At 35.2% G+C, this 21,088-nt stretch overlaps 1 protein-coding gene across 4 annotated transcripts in view; it reads right to left on the bottom strand.

Annotated features, from left to right (window-relative positions):
• Positions 1–21,088, bottom strand: part of CCDC102B (coiled-coil domain containing 102B) — a 188,548-nt gene that overhangs the window by 127,860 nt on the left and 39,600 nt on the right. Inside the window, exon 1 of one of the 4 annotated variants that reach the window (XM_027575761.1) lies at positions 9,567–9,648. The exons of 2 other annotated variants lie outside the window; for them this stretch is intronic. Coding sequence is in view for 1 of the 2 variants with exons in the window: in XM_027575759.1 (XP_027431560.1) it covers positions 9,289–9,306 (18 nt within the window). In the remaining variant the exon portion in view is untranslated. Of the gene's footprint in view, positions 1–9,288; positions 9,464–9,566; positions 9,649–21,088 lie in introns of those variants that run through there. One more of the 4 variants, XM_027575759.1, reaches the window with a different exon arrangement.

The following is a 21,088-nucleotide window of genomic DNA, read 5'->3' as shown; positions in this document are numbered from 1 at the left end:
GAGCTCTCCACTCATAGAAGTTCAGGGAGAGGCTTTTGTAGAGAAAAGGCAGAAGCAAAGTAAGGAAATTAATGATTGACTATAGCTTAAACCCTAGTTGGCTGTTAGTGATTGGCTGTCCTTTGGTTTCAATCTCTTTAACCTCAAGGCTTAGATTTTGGCTTGCTTATGTAGGTCACCATAGCATAGGAGTGACATCAGTCTAATGGCCTCTTTGTTTAATTAATTTAACAATAGTAGTCTTAATCTTTTAAAAGTACCCATATTTATTTCAATTTTTAGCCACTTTAGGGTTTTAAAATCTTTTCAGCAACTCATGTGAGACAAAGGCAAAATAAAAGACAGAAACAGCAAAAGCATATATAACAGTGTATTTTGATGATCATTTTATTAAAACTACACATATGTGCATATAATAATGTCTATTCATTTCTGCATGTTGCTAACATAGAATAAGGATAAACATTTCTTAGCTTTGGAGCTTTGAATACTCATGTATTCCTTTGACAGATATTTACTAAATTTCTCCTATGTGCCAGGCACACTGTTCTACTAGGGCTTTGAAGGTACATTAGGAAATAAATGGATTTAAATGTCTCTTCTCAGGGTGCCTGGGTGGCTCTAGCTGTTAAGCATCCAACTCTTGATTTTGGCTCAGGTCATGATCTCAGGGTCATGAGATCAAGCCCCACCTTGGGCACTGTGCTGAACTTAGAGCCTGCTTAGGATTCTCTCTCCTTTTCCCTCTGCCCCTCCCTGCTCCTGCTCTCTCTCTCTCTTTAAACAAAAAGTAAATAAAATCTTTAAAAATTAATAAATAAATGTTCTAATGGAACTTACATTGTATTTACATGTGAAATCTGACTCACAGAAATTCAAGCATATATTAGGTTTTTTTCCTCCAAAGATTCATTTGCAGCAAATTATCAAGATGTTTTCACATCTTAAAATGGGACCAAAATTTTGTTATGAAAGAATCAAAACAAATTATTTTGAACATGTTGAAAGAACTGGATATAATAGAATTTCATAAATTATAACACAAACTAACCCAATTTTTGGAGTTTAATCACATATTCCTGAGTAATCTTCCAAATATAAATATTTACACATGTTCAACTCTAGTTTTATGAAGCAACTCTGGGCTGAGAATGAACTGAACTTTCTAAAAGTTCTTAAAAATATTTTAAACAGGAAACCAGCTGCCTCCACCCACCCATGGCAGTGTGTTCAAAGTGTAATACTGCAGTTCATTTAAGTCCTTGAACACTACAAATTTCTGCAGGTCAGATTTAGTCCTTGAATTATGTCTTTATGAATGTGATTACAGAGGAAGTTTGGAAAATAAAATTATTAGTGAATATGGACCTACCCAAGGTTTAAAATTATGGTTTTTCTTAAAATACATGATTAATCTATTTTGAAATCACAAGGCTATCCACCTCTGAATAGGAACAGCATAAGTTTCAGAAATTATATTGTATCTCTTGTGACATAAATGGAAAAAACATAAAAGGGATATGTAAAATTGATTTTGTATATAATTAAAACATAGTCATTTATAGTACTGCATTCCCGTAAGGTACTATAAAGATATTAAATCAATTATTTTCTCTTGATAAGGAAGATTCTAATACTCAGAAACACTGAAATAAAACAATATAAGAAAAGCAAAGGAGAAACAATGGAATTGTTTAAAACTGAATGTTCTTATACTGTATAACAAAAAGAGAAATAGTAATATATACATATATATCATCACAAATTATCGGATCAGCAGTTGATAATACACTGATGTTTAGAGAAAATGTTGATTTTTTTTATCTTAGTTACTGGCATTAGATTTATAGCCTCGTTACATTTCTATGGACTTGCCTAAGATTAAATTGATATCAATCATACATTTTGTTCTAATTCTTTCAATTTTAATGTAAAATAAAACAAGTTATCAGCTTTCAGATATATTATTTGGAGGAAAATGCCTTCTCCAGAAAAAAAAAATCTGGTGGTTGTGTAATACTTAAGTTACCTCTTATAGTAATGAGATTCAAAATCTTGAATTCACTGGGAAAATTTCATTTATAATCTCAAGACATGAAATGTTAACAAGTGCTACGTTAGACTTTGGTTTAAGGATCAGGTACCACACATGCTAATGACACATTCTTCCTGTCCATACAATCTCCATTTTTGCCAAAATGTCTTTGTAGTCTGTTTAGACAGAGAGTCTCCAATCATCTTTTTTTTTTTTAAGCTTTTACTGATTTTGGGGGGTGCCTGGGTGGCTCAGTCAGTTAATCATCTGCCTTTGGCTCCCGTCATGACCCCAAGGTCCTGGGATGGAGCCCTGCTTAGGGCCCCCGGCTCAGCAGGAAGCTTGCTTCTCCCTCTGTTCCTCTCCCCAGCTTGTGCTCTCTGTTTCAAATAAATAAATAAAAAATTTTTTGAGACAGAGAGACAGCAGGAGCAGTGGGGAGAGGCAGAGGGACAGGGAGAAGCAGACTCCCCGCGGAGCAGGGAGCCGGATGCGGGGCTCCATCCCACAACCCTGGGGTCATGACCTGAACAGAAGGCAGACGCTTAACCGACTGAGCCACCCAGGCGCCCCACCAACCATCCTTTTTTAAGTGTTGATATTTTTGGGTTTTGTCCTTTAGAAGATAACACTAAAGACAAAAGCAATTTAACTATAAAGGAGAGTTCCTAGCAAATTGCTAATGGATCTTGAAATCAGTTGTCATCTCTTTGTATTGTAGGCATAGTGTTTCACTCCCTTAGTAATGACCAGGGATTGGATTAAAAATGTCAAAACAACAGGAAATGAATAGCCAGTATTTACATTTCTCAAGAGATCTGGCTTTCCACTCCCTAAAATAGAAAGTGTAAGACACGTGCAAGGAGAACTGCAAAAAGCTGAAGACCAGATTAAACTCTTACATTTCTGAAAAGTTGCTATGTTTTTATTTACCCTCCCAGTCATATAAATATTTCCTTTCAACTCTTTCTCAAATAATCCCTATAATGCCAGAGTTGTAAATCTTTCTCCGAACCTCTATTTTCACTTTTTTCTATCTCTCTGCTCTACCAGATTTGGATCTTTCATTTAATTTATAAAAAACAAACAAACAAAGAAATGTGTGGAATCCTAGAATTGGGTTGATCATTTTCATTAATGCTTACTTTTCACACCAATTAGATTTTCTTAAATTGTAGCAAGGGGAGAACACATTCGCACCAGTAATTTCCAGAGGTCACCATGTTTTACATACTGCTCAGAACTAATATAACGTAAATACATCAACGTAACCATCATCAGAACAGCATAGTGGAAATCAGAGAACACTGGATTCAGAATCAGAAAACCTGGGGTAAATCTTTTCCTTAGGAAGGTCACTCAAACACATATCTTCATTTACAACAAGGAGATAAATGTAATGCCTTCAACATGACCTACACTCGCTGAGACAGTACTGTGTAATTCTTTCTGTTCTGGAGTATTATAGTCTGTGCTGTCCAATAGGATAGTCACAAGCCTGATGGTGCTAGTAAGCTTTTGAAATGAAAGTAGTCTGAACTGAGATGCAGTATAAATCTAAATCAGGCACAGTGTAGAAAATAAAAATGTAGACTATCTCATTGATTTTATATTGATTACATTTTAGAATGGTAATATTTTAAAGATATTGGGTTAAGTAAAATATATAATTCAAATCAATGTCACATTTATTTTTTTAATTTTTTAAATGTAACTTTAAATTGTAAATGTTGCTTGAGTTCTATTTCTGTTGGACAGCTCTACTCTAGAACATCCAAAAATAATTTAAGTGTTTTTCTTTTTCATAGAGAATTTTACAGAAATAGAAAACTTTGTTTTGATTTTTTTTCAAACATATCCAGTGTGTTCTCACAAAACTTGTCTCTATCTTACAGAGGCTTCCCATCTATGCTTCAAATTAAGACGATTGCTAATAACATTATTTACAAATATATGTTTGAAAAATACATTCTATTTATAATGTAAATACACATCAGAGTCATGGCAACCATTCAAATATAAATGAATAGGACATTTTCATTCTTTGTCATTTGGTCACATAATGTAGAAGAGATGCTGCAATAGTCACATCAAAGTAAAATGGACATCGTTCAAAACGCTGGATAGGACTGTTCAACATTCTCATCTAAGCTTTAAAAGAAACTCCATTTATTTGAAGCTGTTTAGACAGCATGGGCTTTTAGACAAAAATAATTATTAAATACTAAAATATTAGTAGTTGTTAAAATATCAGTTTTATGATGAACTAAAGCCCAAGAATAATAATATTGATTCATGGCTTCTGAACATCATTAATAAATATAATTTAATTTTATCCAAAACATTGGCAAAATAATAAACATCTAGAAAAATGAGCCTAAAATTTGTTAGATGTGAAAAATTCTGGGTCTATATCTTATCCTTCCCTGAATCTATAATACAATCTATAGACCAAGCAAAACATCATTAGAAATAGCAAGGACAGCATAGGGGATATAGTCAATAACATTGTAATACACTTATCATGGTGAGCATTTCAAAAGGTATAGAATTGTTGAATCAGTATGTTGTGTACCTAAACTTAATTTAGTATTTTATGTCAACTATACTTCAGTTAAAATTTTTAAATAGGTAACACTATGAGGTGATGGATATGTTAAAAAAAATAGCAAGAAAGTAAGTGGATGAACTCATTAACAAAATTAGAGTCTCAGCATGGGAATGGGTATTAAAATTAGTGTCCAGTTGTGGATATTTATCTTTTTACCATAATAAAATCCATATGTAAAATATCATGTTTTTCCATGTATTTTTATAACAGGAATGTTTTTCACTTTTAAATAAATTTTAAAACATAATTATTTTTATTTATAAAAAATATTTATTAATAAAAAATAAGATGTATCTAGTAAAACCAATTGTGGTACTAATTGGTTAAGTAACAGGATGTTTGCAGGTATGAAAACCTAATTTAACACCCAAAATATTTTCACATGCAGTATCCTTATAATATGCTCATCTCTCAGTTTCTATTAATTCCAACAGTTTTACCTCACCCACCTACTGGCTGGTATATACCCTAGGCACTATTACCATACCAGCATTTCTTCCCACTTCAATGTTAAGCACCTTTCTGATTACCTTCTCCTATTTTCCCCCAAAACTCTCTTTTTTGACCCAACTTGGATGTCCTATTAATTGATCCCATTACTTTCTAACTATTTATCACCTACTTCATATCAACACTGCCCTCCCTTTTCCAAGCTCCATTATTAACAAATTACCCTCAGCTAGAAAACTCCAATCTGACTGGCACCCAACTATTGGCCTGCTCTATCAATGCACCTGAGCACCTGCTGATACTTAGAGAAAACATTCACTTTCAGATCTCACTTCAAATCTTGACTCTGAATATTAAACAAGCCCTTAGCACTGCCAAGCCAACCCCACTACATTTCCCCTATCAATTCACTTTCCCATTCTCATCCGTGCCTATAAGGCCAAACTTCCCTTTTGTATGTTCCATCTGAATCCCCTCTAACTGACTTAAAGATTTCGCTCCTGCAAATATAGTCCTCTCTCTCCTACCTAATCAAATTCAACCTCCCTCCTAAATCAATCTTATCAGCAAATGGCATGCTATAATATCTATCACCTGAAAAACAGAAATCATCTTGATCCCCATTCAGGGGCCATCACATTTCTCTGGCATTCTTTTTTTTTTTTTTTTTTAGTAAAAATCTTTAGAAGATATTTTCACTCATCTCATTCTCTCTTAAACTCACTCTATCAGTTTTCAAGCCTAGATCTCTACAAAAACAGAAAATCAATGACTTCTGAATTGCAAAATCTAATTAACAGTTAAGTTCTATTTTCCTTGACTAATCAATAGCATTTTATATAACTGGCCATTTCATCTTTCCAGAATGACTCATTTATTAGCTTTGAAAGATTCCTCTCTCCTGCTTTCCTTCCTACCTCGCTGAGTGCTGCGCCTCTTCTGCTCTGGTGGGTCTAGCTCTGATGTGGAAGTGTTCCAGCACTTCTATTTTTTTGGGGGGGTGCTTAATTCTACAAATTGAAGACAAAAGATTTTAAGATACCACTTGTAAGCTCTGCAATGAACATGTTTTTTTACTCAAAAGGGTACTTCTGTCTTCAGCTACCAAAAAAATGTTTTTATCAGTTTTTAACATCAAATATCTTTTTATCTTCTCTACATATAACAGCAACTCTTAGCAAATATCATCATATATGAATCACCCAGATATTTACTTATATGAAAACATTAGTAATTTGCAAAGCTTTGGCTTTAATGGAATGGCATTAAGCACAACCCATCTTTTCTTTGACAGGCTACTTTCCTCCAATAAGATACCCAGTTTTCATTTTTACAGCACTTGATAACAATTGTGCATCTACAGTTGATCAGGGCACTAAGGACCAAACACTGAGGACCAGGCACTGAGTACGCAAAAGGCACTCTATAAAATATAATCTTGGAATAAAGCCTAGACCTGTTTAATTAAAATGAAACGTCTTAAGGTCAGTGATGAAAAGTATTTGAACTGACAAATGTACTTACTGTTTTAGTAATGATAAATTTAAAGAAATGAATCTTTATATTTCAACTATCTTCATCTGGGCGTACGGCAAAAAGGCATTACTCCAGTAAAACCTACTTAAATGACAATAAACTTGGAAAATAGTAGATAGTACATTTCTAAAATGATAGCATTGACATTATTATACAATTATACATATTTTTAAAACTATGCTATTTAGAGAAAAAGTAAAATATGTTTAAGGTTTAGATATAGGATTTAAAAATGTTATATGGGGTTTATTCTTTTTACTACAGACATACCGTACTCTACATTATCTATTAGCAACATAAATTTTATATATGCTCTTCACCCATTCAAATAAAACTGACATGATACTTTTCTTTGATAATAGTTGAGTCTTTCCATAATTTTAAGAAGGTGTGGTCACTAAGCATTCATTCATATCACACAACAAGAAGAAAGAATAGAATGCCAATCTGTTCCCAATATTATTTCCAGTGACCGCATGCATTTTTTTATGAATACATGATACCTGATGAAATGAGTGATTAAATTTCCTCTGAGAAATCAAAAGACATCTTTGAATACAACATTCATGGAAACAAAAGAGAGGAAAGCATAAGAGTTGGATACGAGAACAGCCAATTTAAATGTAAAAACTGCTTATTTTCAGTATCAATTTCTTCTTTCTAGTCCCAAAGGTACGAGTGGACCACCTGAGAGAACTGGGGTTACCTCAGGTTTACAATGTCGTCTCACTGCCTCTTCCCTGTACTCTATTACCCCAACGCCATCCCAAACCATTCTGCTGAACTTCTGCCAGACTCACATTCCTAAAATACCAGTGGAGCAGAGTGGAGATAGCTCTGGAGCCAGAAAGACATTATTTGGAACCTTTGCTCCAGAACTTACTATATCTGTGGCTTTAGGGAAATCACTTAACATTTCTGAACATCAAATTTCTTCATGTGTAAAATGAAGTTCATTCTATTATCCAACTATCAAAATTGTAGCTATGTATGTAAATTATCTTACACACAGGAAATGCTATTATTTGCTGGTAGTGTGGTGATGATGATGATGATGATGATGATGATGACAACAAAGCAAAGAGGAATAAATACTCCCCATCTCTTCAGAAACTCACAATTGCCCCCATTGTACACTGTATAGGGACAAAATTACTCTGTGTATTCAGAGTATATAGTGTTCTGTGCTTCACAACTTTGTACTGCTCTTGAACAGTGTCTCCTACTCACAACGGTGCATTTCTTTTCTTCTCCAATGAGGCTCATCCCTCACCTTCCCTGCTTCATATTAACTCATGCCTCAAAACTCTTTGCTCCAACTACTACTACAAAGTAGAATGGTATTTTGTTTTTCAAGAACTATCTAAATTCCACTCATTTTTCAAGACTCAGCTCAGGAAGCTGGACTTTTCTTTCAAGGCTTCTCTAAAATTTGCTAACAAGAGAATTTTTGAAGGTTTTTCCATTATGGAAAAATTCAATTAACCTTGCAGTATCAGCACAAGAGAAATAGTATTTCTTCAAATAGAAGTTGTCCTTACATCATTTTTAAGTTTAAAGAACCACTGTCATTATATCTGTGGCTCTAATAATTAGAGGAAACCCTCATAAATTTCAAGGCCACAACCGAAGCAAGGCACCAGGAAGCTATATCCCAGTGATCAAGCAATACTAAATCCAATAAAAACAGGAAGAATACAAAAGAGAGACCATTATGTGATCTGTCATTTTACAAGAAAACTATTTGTTTTTTAAGTTTTGGGGAAAAAAGCAATTCACATAAAGCATTTTTCTAAATGTCATGCAAATAGATTTATTGATACCTTAAATCGGTATTGCAAAATCACAGAAAAATTGCACAGATATTGTATCTCTAGCTTTTTAGGATTCCTTTTTAATCTAATGCTTATGTGAAAATGTAGATAAAAATCAGAATTCAGGAATACTTAATGTATATGCAAGGATATTCAACAAAAAATGACTAAAAACAAGGCATTTAATCAACAGTTGTATCAATACCCAATTCCACAGAAGTATTAGCAAAAGTGTTTTCGCATGATTTCAGAAAACAGAAAACTAATGTTGCTATAAATGAGAATATCAAGAAATATTATTATGTATTTCAACTGCAAATGTTACTTACAAGTATCTGTTTTTAAATAATATCTTCATTATATTTCTATTCAATACTTACCCACTCAACATTCATTTTATAATTTATCTTTGTGGAAAACATTAACAAATATTTCCCAATGGTTTCCAGAGATCTTTTTTATTCCTTTTAGTTCTATAATTACTTTCCATATAAAGATCCATTTCTTTATGTACAGGATTTTATTATTTGATTCTATGTCCCTATTTCCTCCATACTACCCAGGTAACTTATATAAGGAAATCAATATTAGTTCTAAGTTTGAAGTATACTTTTCTGTTAACAACAACAGGAATTCAGCATGAGGACTATCCATCAAAATGAAAATAGCTCTAAATGCATGAAATACAAATATAAGGGTATACATAAGTTTTATATTTTTTTAAAACTCCAAGAATATAGATTACTTCAAACACACTAACTCGTATTCATTTGGAACTACAAAACAAAGTTTTATTATCAACATAATCTATGAATGTCTAAATTTAGAGTTGAAATTCTTACCTGAGTTTTGCTTAGCATAGTTATTTTTTAAAAACAGGAAAAGTATGGTAAGCTGTCAGGATAAATAATACCAACAGTGGAAAATGGAAGAAAGAGGGAAGGAATCAAGTCCACTTTAAGAAGAAACTCCAAATCCCTGTCTCCCAGACCTACAGTAGTTTTGTTCTGCATCTTATAAGCAACTGTCTTTCTCTTTGCTCCGAGAATACCACATGCTCTGCTCCAGCAGGAAAATATAATAATTAAATAGAAAACCACAAGGTTATTAGGCATCTTACCCTCTGGGCTTGCTGGGCTGCTCCAGCGGCTCAGTGTTACAGACACATGTGTAAACAACAGAATTTCCTGCATCCTTTTCTCATCTGTATAGCTCTGGGGTCCTGGCCAACAGGATTATTTCCAGCATTAAGGCCACCCCACACTAACTCAAAAAAGATTCCCATTGGTTGTGAAGTTTTATCAAAACCAATACCACAACACCCTCTTTGGATCACAAGTGAGCGAACCAAAACGAAATCACTTTAATATTCCCTAAGTACCGTTATACAAAGCTTTCTACCTAACCCGTTTGAAACCATGTACTGTGAGTGAAAAAGGAAGAAAATACCTACCCCTTCATCCACAAGCATTTAACGTTTAAGAGCAATAGGTACAACTTGTAATAGTAATAGAAAAAACTAAAATGGTGAAGAAAAAAAAAACGAATAAAGTATCTATCTGCAAGACTTACAGATTATACTACAGATCACAGGAACAACAGCACATATCATTGGTCCAATGTGATTTTTATTAGATTGCCAAAAAAATGAAAGAACACTTAATAAAATATTTGAGTAAGCAAATCATGATACAAAAACTGTATGTCAAAACCCTGGATTTCAGTCATGTGGCAGGAATTTGGAGGTGCATCTCCAGAGCCCCCCAGGGAGAATTCACTGACCCCTGGGGTGAGGGAGGGAGGGAGGGAGTGGCTTTCCAGTGACAGGTCACAGTTGTCAGGAAGCGCTCTGATGAAGGGGTGATGGCAGACCACATAAAAGAGAGCTTCTCTGGTTGACACTACCAGCACTGAAGGCCCAAAGAAAGAGGCAAGGGCAGAAGAAACACAATCAACATATTCCTTATAAATAGCATGAACACAGCATCTGAAAGAGTTAACATCTCCAAGTCATTTTACTCTTCTTCCCTTCTTAATTCGGATGATCATTCTTAGCTGAACAACATATTTGCCATCTACTTTCACTTAACAGCATCCTCTCTCCCTTACCTCCCAATGCTATAGAGAGGTGACCATTCTCCCATAGAATGGGAACTAACCTTTTGAGCTTGGGTTTCCTTTCCCCATTTTCTGTGGGGGTAGATGTGCTCAATCACCATTCTCTCTCCTCTTCCTCTGAACTCTCTCTTCTGTCTGGAATTAACCATTGGATTTTATTTTTTTTAAAGATTTTATTTATTTATTTGACAGAGAGAGACACACAGAGAGAGGGGGAACACAAGCAGGGGGAGTGGGAGAGGGAGAAGCAGGTTTCCTGCAGAGCAGGGAGCCCTACGCGGGGCTCGATCCCAGGACCCTGGGATCATGGCCTGAGCCGAAGGCAGACACTTAACCCACTAAGCCACCCATGAGCCCCTCCCCATTGGATTTTAAACATTGTCAAGGCTTTAGTCAATTTCATTTATATTCATGTATTTCCCTGTCAATTCGGTCATTTTCATTTGTAGGTACCATTCCCCTCCATTTCATGTTTAGGTGATTGAAAGATTTCTTTCCAGCCAAAAACCCTATTTAATTTGCCATCTACTCCCTTTAATGCACCTAAATGACTCTCTGCAAACACACATGCTTGCTTGCACACACACACACACATACACACACACACGCCCACATGGACTCACACAACATGCACATTTTGGTTTTTCTAAAGTTTATATACTCCTCTAAGCTCTCATTCTACTTGTCATTGCAGCTGTTGATGCCGCTGTTCACAGCTCTGGGGATATGGAGACTCTCTTCTCTATCTTAGCACAATACTCTCTCCTGGTCTTCCTCTTGACCTTTCTCCCTGGCTCTCCCCAGTCTCTTTGGTGGTGCTTCTTTTCTCTCCCATCCCTCCGTGTACATCAGGTATATTCCCATGTAAATGGACTATCTCTCTGGATAATGTCACCCATTCTCATGGTCTGAATTATCATCTTTCTTTTCAGATAACTTCCAAATAGCTATATTTGGATTCAATCGTCTTTTGAGTCTCTGACACTTACATGCATCAGCACAGTAGACCCTGCCACTAAAAAATTTGACAGATTATGTCATCAACATATTTGAAACTGAAATCTTCTCTCCATGGACTCACTGCATTATCAGTCTTACAGTTTGCTAAAGAAAAACCCTGGAAGTCATCTCTGACTCCTCCTATTTTATATCCAATCCAGCACCAGTTCCTTTTGACTTTACTTCAGTAATATGCCCGGTCCTCTCCTGCCCACTGCCACATCCTGGTTCAGGCAGCTATCATAATCTGTCTGGATTGCTATAGTGTCCTAAATTATTCACCTGTTCCCAAACTTGCTCCTCTCCATATTTAGCAAGAGTTACAGTGGGCTATTCATAGTACTCATGCTACTTGAAATCTTTAAAGATTTTTAAATTTCTTATCAAATCTTCTTTACATTTGCCAAAATGAAACTTTTCTGGATTACTTTTTCTGTCCTGTTGACTATACCATGTCTTTATACACCGCCCCCCCCTTTATTAGTTTACTCTCCTTTTAAGGGGGAGTACTTCCAAGGGATTACCACTGGTCCTAGTGTCACTCCACATCCTCTGTCTGGGTGATCACATCTGTTTTTGTGGCTTCTTTTGCCACACCTATCATTGTGGGGTGAACTGTGTCCTCTGAAAAGATATGTTGAAGTCCTCTCCCCTGGCCCCTGTGAACGTGACCTTATTTGGAAATAGGGTCTTTGCAGATGTAATCAACCTAAAATGAGGTCAAGTGAATGAGGGTGGGCCCTAGTCCAATGAATGACTGGTGTCCTTACAAAGAGAGGGAAATTTAGATACAGGCACTCAGGGGCAAATTCCATGAGAAGACATTGGCAGAGATTGGAGTGATGCTTCTACAAGCTGAGGATTGTTGGCAACCACCAGAATCTGGAAAGAGGCAAGGAAGGACCCTCCCCTAGAACCTTTAGAGAGAGTATGGCTTTGCTGACACCTTGGTTTTATACTTTTATCACCCAGAACTGTGAGATAATAATTATCTATTGTTTTAAGCCACCAAGTTTGTGCTAATTTGTTATGGTAGCCCTAGAAAATACACTGATACACATATAATTCCCAAATACATAAGTCAGTCCATAACAGTTTATCAAGCTTGAGATCTGTATGTCTAACAGTCTAATGAGAATGGGCATTAGGAGCCATTTAAATCCGTCAGTAATTCCCAAAGAGTAAATCTCTTAATTTCTTCCAAACCTCTCCTGTATCTTGGATTCTCAATCTTAAATAATGATGCTGCCACCCATGCAGTCTGTCAAGCTAGAAACCTTCTTATTATTCCCGAGACCTTATAGCACTACACCCCTGACACACAGTAACTACTCTTAGAGTAAAACCTGAAAGAACTGTCCATTTCTGTCTCCATTTCATCTGCTTCCCTCTCTTTTGAACCCACACCAATCAGATTTTTGTTTCTCCACATCAGGTTTTACTCTCAAGTTTATAAACTACTAGTAGATCAGTAAAATCTAACTATATATGTAAAGCATCTTCTCATTTAAAGCTTTGTCGAGTGAAGGCTCATTTTCCCACACAACCTTTCTTCTCTTGGGGTAAAAAAGTGCAGTAGGACCTTGCTTTGTGCTTATTACCAAGTCTGGCTCACAAATGCTTTGTTGACTGACAGGACCTACCAGCATAATGGAAGCAAAGTTATCCAAGTCTCCATCTTAGTTCAAATGGTACATTGTCACCGTGGCTTAAACACAACACACACACACACACACACACACACACACACACACACACGCGTGCACAAGCATTTCATCATCTTAATACTCCATATCCCATAACAACCAAGGGGAGCATATGAAAAAAGGAGGAGAAAATTCAGCCTTGGAGTTTTCATAATTTCTTGGCAAGTTCACAATATCTTACGGCACTCAACACACATCAGTGAAAGTTGATTTTTTGTAGGTGTGGATTTCAATTTTATTTTATATATTAGGTCCTCCCTGTCAAGTCTGCTTTTACCTACCTAGCATTATTTCTGTTTCCTCCCTATAGTTAAAAAAAAAAAAAAAAAAAGCTTATGTTACCAAGACTCCCATTACAGATACACTTAGCTATGTGGTACAGTTTTGGCAGTAAAACAGAAATGGAGGTCTGATAAGCATTTTTTAAAAGTTTTGTCTTCCTTATATGGATTAGATGCCTCTCCATTTCACTTCTCTCTTTATCCTTCCTTGAACAAGAATAGGAAGCCGGATATGAAGAAGCATGAACTGATCTTGAGGTCATGAAGTCATAATTCAGATGAAAGCCACATCGAGAATGACAGAAGCAGCCAGGACCATGACTGGCCTCATGCAGGCTTTTGGTGATGGGGACCTAACCTGGTTAAGTCACTGTCATCAGTCTTCTCCTGTGGTCTTATTATTAAATTGGGAACTATAGGCCCATAGAAAGTTATAAACACTGTCTAACTGGAGAAACAATGGGGAATATATTAATCAAAACTGATTTTACTCCAGATCTCTATCAGCAGTTGGGGGAGTTCAGAAGAAACCCTAAGCTTGAAAACTCCCACAGCAACCTTTACCTAATTTCAGAGCTATTTCTCACGATGTCTGTGAGGCTTCTCCTGAATCCCCCATAAAGTTAATTCTACAATCAAAGGCAATATGCATGTACTTAGTATCGCAATATGCAGTACTCTCCTCAGAGAACTGTAAATTTTTTAAGGACATAATATTGTATTTGTCTGCAAATTTTTGGCAGATAAGCAAATAAATGGATACGTGAATGAAGGTACAAATGCATAAATGATGGATGAATGGATGTTCTGTGAAAGCAATGAAGGAAACAAAAATAAATCTGAAAGATACACTTCTAAAACAATAAGCATATGGTGACTTTTAAATTTCTCCTATTGAGGTTTTTTCCTACTTTAATACATTGAAAGAGTTAATAGTGACAACATCATACATATGTGCCTCTCACTGACAAAGCAGGATAGAGAAATACTGAAAAGTAAGACAAACAGAAAAGATTTTCTGTGGACCTTAGTCACTACTTTGAATTCAGCTGTACTGGTAAATCTTAATTGCTAAAATTTTAATGGCTTGAACAGTATTTGTAGAATTACTCAAAAGCATAGTAACTGTCAAAGTAACTGGAAATGTCTTGCAAGGAAGGTAGTTTAGTTCTGATTGAAAGGCACTAGGTGATTTGAAATCATAGATTAGAAACGCATATGCACGAAATCACGGAGTCCACTGTGATTTTACAAATAAGCTCTTCATTAATCAAGACAGACCAGGTGGGAAGCCACCATCTTTTATTAAACTAACCTGTGTCTACCCACACACATCAGCCACATAAATATGAGTGTTCATATATGAATCTTATTGCGGCATTTCAGAAAATGTTTTCTTCCCTCTCACTGTTTAAGTAATAGGAACTATTGTCGTGCAATGTCCAGACTTTCTTTACAAACACAATGTCTATTTTCTATGACAATGTCTGAGTTGTAACACAAAGCCAACTTTATTTGTATTTTGTCAGTTACAGAGAAGGTTAAGAAAAAATTGTAAGAAAAATAAATTTGAGGGGTACTTGGGTGGCTCAGTCCGTTAAGTGGTGACTCTTGACTTTGCCTCAGGTCCTAATCTCAGGGTCCTGAGACAGAGCTCTGCACTGGGTTCTGTGCTCAGCAGGGAGTCTGCTTCTCTCTCTCCCTCTGCCTCTGGCCCCCTCCCCACTCACATGTTCATGCTGCTCTCTTTCTCTCTCTAAAATAAATAAAAATAAATCTTTTTTAAAAAAAGAAAAAGAAATTTGATCTATACTTACTATACCTTTATTATTTTTTTTTTATTTGACAGAGTGAGAGAGCACAAACAGGGGGAACAGCAGAGGGAGAGGGAGAAGCAGGCTCCCTGCCGAACAGGGAGCCTGATGTGGGGCTCAATCCCAGGACCCTGGGATCATGACCTGAGCCGAAGGGAGATGCTTAACCATCTGAGCCACCCAGGTGCCCCTTAATATACCTTTAAAAAGAAAATATCCTAATTACAAATGGATGTGGGTTTGAGCATCAGTTGGGTGTGCTTGGGGAGCTCCCTCTCTGAGCCTCAGTCCCATCATTGTAAAATGGATGGTATAACTTTAGGTGGATTCTAAGGGTAAGAAGGCAATGGAAATAAAGTGCTTAAAAGAGTAGTTAACACTAATAAATTAAAGCTATCATTAGCAGGAATTATTTTAAAAAGTAGTTATGTTGCCCTAACTACAACATCTAGAAAATAGATTTAAAGCAAATTTTACATTCTAAATGCAAACACTAAGCAAATGTCAGCATGGCCTAGTCTGATCTCATGACTTATTTTGCTACCTCTCTAAGTAGTCACTTTGCAGTTGTGATTTTGTTCCAGCACCAACACTTAGGCTTTGACAAAACCAACTAGACTTATTACCTAGGCTTATAATAAGCATATAAAAAAATCATCTTTGTAAGACTGTGAAATCATAATGAATTTATCTTTGCAACTGACATTTCAGGAACTCTCCTTGGGAATACCTACTTATGAGAAAATGGCCCAGAGACAAATCTTTCTTCTTATATAAGGGAAAAAAAAATATATATATATATGACATAATAAGGACTAAAAATTAGTCACTGGATTTTGATCAAACTCATAGCAGAAGTAAATGGTTAACTGTTCTTTCCTTGGTTTGTGATGTACTTCATGTTTTGGAAGGATTTCTCAAGCTCAGCACTATTGACATTTGGAACCCAAAACATTTCCAGACACTGCCAAATATTCCCTGAGGGGCAAAACTGCTATCAAGTTGAGACCCATTGTTTGGAACGATGGAGTAGTGGAAGGTGAGACTAAGACACAGCTCAGTTCTGCTAGTAACCAGCTGTCAGCTGTGGCCTTGGGGAAAGGGACCCCACCTCCCAAGCCTTGTTTTCCCCACATACATATAGTCAAGAAATTAGACTAGATAACCTCAAAGGCTTATCTTACTAAAACTTGAGTTCCTTAATATCTACCCCACCACCACCACTCCTACACACACACACACACACACACACACACACACACACACACACACACACACCACTTTACTCACACATGTCAAACACAGTCATTCGTGTAGTCTGTATGCATTAGGGTATAAAATGCATAAGAGATGAAAACAAAAATGCTACAAAACCCATGTGTAACATAGGAAACCCATTTCTAACTCAGTTTTACAGTATTAAAATTAACGCTTCTTAGTTAATTCAGCTTGAGGAATACTATGTACAAAGAAACAAAAGTTCTTTTCCTTGATACATCTAAACTGGTAAGACCAAACATCTTGTATTTTCCTCAAAATTACACAACTAAACAGTCACTGTATGAATGGAAAGTGCTTTTTCTACTCAGGAACTATGCTAAATTATAATTTAACTGTTCAACAAATGGAGGAAAGATAATCCACACAGAGAAAAATTAATTTTACTAAATTGATTTAGAAAATCTATTTAATTTCTGAATCCTTAAACTATAATCATTGGACAACCTTGCTAAATCATCTCATTCAAGACAGAACTAATCCTCCTCAAAGCATAATTGTTCTGATTAATGTTAATAAATATTCTGGGAAGCACTAAACTACTATTTGCTAAGGTTTATGAATACGTTTTCTCCACATAACATTGTTTCCTTTAACTATTTCCAAAATTCATTGTTTTTGTTAATCTGTCCTTTCGAATTCTTGTAAGAAAGAATTACCTGCACTTTTGAAAGGAAAAAAAATGTTATTTCCTTATATTGTAAGGTATTTCCATTTTTTGGTAATATATCCCAGCTATGATCAAAATGCAATAAAAAACTACCAAAACCGTAACGCTTCCTAGCACAATCTACTGTTTTAAAGAAACTGTGAGTCAAGTCTTAAGAAATATGGGTTTGTTCTTAACCCCAGTATGTTTCCTATGTTAGGCCATATACTTAACGTCAGTGAAGGAAAATCTGGGAAATAAAAACATACATATGTGTAGAAAATTATCATTTATCTTATGTTATAAGGATCTCTATAAATGGCAAAACATTCTAATAAAAACATCAAGTCTCTTATAATTATGAGGCATGAATTTTTAAAGTACTATGTTCGATTAACCTTAATCTTTTTGCAACATGCATTATCACACTATTAACCAGGCTTGAAATCTCTTAAAAAATATTTAAAACAGAGTATATTGGAGATAAACCAAAGCTGTTCAAAAATGAAAGAAATCCTATGAGATAGTAGAAAAAAACACAGTGATCAAGGCACCACTAGTATAGTTATAAAATTTCTTTTCAAGAAAGAGCAAAACATGAAGCATAGTCTTGAGTATCAGTTTTTAAGCCCGAGATGAGATACTTCATAAAACTCATTTATGGTATCAGCAGACTTTAATATAATGGACTCCAAATACATGTTTTCCTCTCCTCACATGCTGTATCCCACCAACATGACAAAAATGTGGATGTTGTTGAATTAAAAATAAACCCATAACACTGCTGAAATCAAGAAAGAGGGCTTATATCAGACAAGACATTTTTGGAAAGTTCTAAACATCAAAAGCATATTGGATCTGATGACAGGGAAACCAATGTGGGGGAAACTACAAAACACAACATCCAAAAGAGAAAGCTGCCACAAGGTAAAAGTCAATCTTGCCAGAGTGTCTGGGGAGAATCCAAGAGCAGCATAAACCCAAACTGATGTATTTATCACCAAGATCATCACTGGGCTACCTGCCTGACCACAGAGCACTGGGACCTAGTTTCTCCTTCTCCCACACACAACAGCTGCTTAAAGACAGAAAAATGCCTGAAGAAATGCCCTAGAAATTTTTTTATTAAGTATAATTAATATACAGTGTTATATCAGTTTCAGGTATACAATATAAGGATTCAACAATTGTATACATTTCTCAGGGATCATCACGGTAAGTGTACTTTCAATCCCCTTTATCTATTTCCCCCCATCTCCCACCCCCCTGCCCTCTGGCAACCATCTGTTTGTTCTCTATAGTTAAGGGTCTGTTTTTGTTTGTTTCTCTCATTTTTTTTTCCTTTTGTTTGTTTTTTTGGTTTCTTAAATTCCACCTATGAGTTAAATCATATGTTATTTGTCCTTCTCTGACTGAATTAATTAACTGAGCATCACTCCTTCTAGGTCCATCCACTTAGTTGAAGAAATGCTATTAAATCAAGTAGATAATCTCCCTGAGGAGGGTTCCTAGCATGCGCACCCAGGCAAGGAGAGTAGAACAAAGTATCAGGAAAATTCAAGACTACAAAAAGCCACTGAATAATAAAGGAAAGAGACCCCACTGCTAGTGAAACATACTAAAGAATCCACTGAAAAGTGAAATACATTTTTTAAAGATTGTGGATATCTAGAGTTTGCTCACCTGCTCTCCTTCACATACCACAGTCGGAAACCCTTTCCAAAAACAGGCTTTATCTCCTTCACAACTCTCTCATCCAGGGTCCTTTCAGGGCCAGGTCTGCTGGGTTAACAGATGTACCCACTTCACCAACCTCCCCTAAGCATCACTTCATCTGCAAAAACTGGTCAAAATGTTGTTATAAGGATTATTTTGAATTTGCAAAATAAAATTCTGAGTCTGGCATATTGTAAGCACTAAATAAATGGCAGGTGTAATAATAATAATAATAATAATAATAATAATATAGATTGAATTATACAATACAAAAAAATGAATGATATTCTTTTTATTCTAAACACTTAAAAGGAGTAAATGTCCCTCAGGATTTTGTTCAATTCTGGTTAACTGAAATTGATGAATTCAAATCTCTTTTATGTCCAACTATTGAAAGAGAGTTGAAATTTTGCAAAAGCAAAAGACATACAAATCGCCCATTTAATTTAGATAAAAATAAAATATATATTAACATTAGCTAATTAAATAAAGGCCCTAATGTTTTCATTATATATCTTCCATTACCCAGGCATAATGTCTTCTGACTTCAAAAAACTATGGGAAAGAAGAAAGAAAAGGAATCGAGGCTCATATTTTTTAAAAAATATATTTTTGAAAGGCAATCATATTTTGGATTTTCCTACACAATAAGGTCATAAAGATGTGTATGTTGAGTTTTTCATGAATTTAAAAATGTCCCAAATCAATAAAAATGGAAACTTTTTTGGTAATGATCCAAAGAAAAAAGTATAATTTCACCTAAATCCTAGATATATGAAAATAAAAGTATGTTAAAATTAGGCCTATGTTATTAAACATATTTCCCAAAAAATTCAATGATAATAATGTATAGTATAACAATAGGACATTTATTTTTCTTCAGATAGAAATTGCATTCTTCACTTGTTATGATGAGCACTGGGTATTATATGTAAGTGATGAATCACTAAATTCTACTCCTGAAACCAATATTATACTATATGTTAATAAATTAGAATTTAAATAAAAATTTGGAGGAAAAAAACTGCATTCTTATTGGTTCAAACTAGTGAACATTTACATCTCTAGTTAAATGATAGAAATTAACATAAGACGGGTGCCTAGGTGGCTCAGTTGGTTAAGCGAATGCCTTCGGCTCAGGTCATGATCCCGGAGTCCCAAGATCGAGTCCCGCATCTGGCTCCCTGCTCGGCAGGGAGTCTGCTTCTCCCTCTGACCCTACCCCCTCTTGGGCTCTCTCTCTCACTCTCTCTCTCTCTCAAATAAATAAATAAAATCTTAAAAAAAGAAATTAACATAAGACAACTATAATATTGTCTTTACAATTGCATTTACAATTTGTAATTTACAATTTCCTTTATCTGTTGATTTCTAGAAACCTTGAAAAATACCTCAATGATAATCATCTTAATTATAAGTATCCTATTTATAATATCTCTGAGATCTTAAAACTTGAAACTAATGCATATTATCACCTCAATTAGAATAATCTACAAGGGCTCAGGAATATATGCTATTATTAAAAGTTTTAAAATACACATAACCCAATGCTTTTGTCTTCCATTTATTCTCCAAATCACTGTTCAGGACAAGCTCAGATGATGTTCTAGGTAATTTGAAAAATAACAAAATGATAATTATATTTCAATATTTTGACAGTGTATAGTCAAACAAATTAAGAAATTATTTTTCACATTAGCTTTCAAAATGTTTTTAAAGTAACAGAGTACATTCTCTTAAAAATAAAAAACACATATATATTACACAGAAGTCATGTATATCAAAGTGGAACTTTTCCCATTAATTCTTGGAGGAGGACTTGGAAAACTGCCCGCTTGGAAACTCTCTTCCCATCTAATTTCCTCCAACAATAGCCCTTGGAGGTCATCCACAGACTCCCCAGACTCTAAGGAGCACTTTGGAAAACAACTAATATAATCAAATCTTTATTTTACAGATAAAGAATCTTGACTTCAGCAAGGGAAAAATTACATGTCCAAATTTTTTGTCTACTTACTCATTCTTATTAATTTTACGAGAATTTAAATGTTTCTGTTGAAAAATAATATTAAAACATAATA

This window comes from Zalophus californianus, chromosome 14 (assembly GCF_009762305.2).
Source record: "Zalophus californianus isolate mZalCal1 chromosome 14, mZalCal1.pri.v2, whole genome shotgun sequence".
Lineage (NCBI taxonomy): Eukaryota > Metazoa > Chordata > Mammalia > Carnivora > Otariidae > Zalophus > Zalophus californianus.
This window is presented reverse-complemented; position numbering and strand designations above follow the sequence as displayed.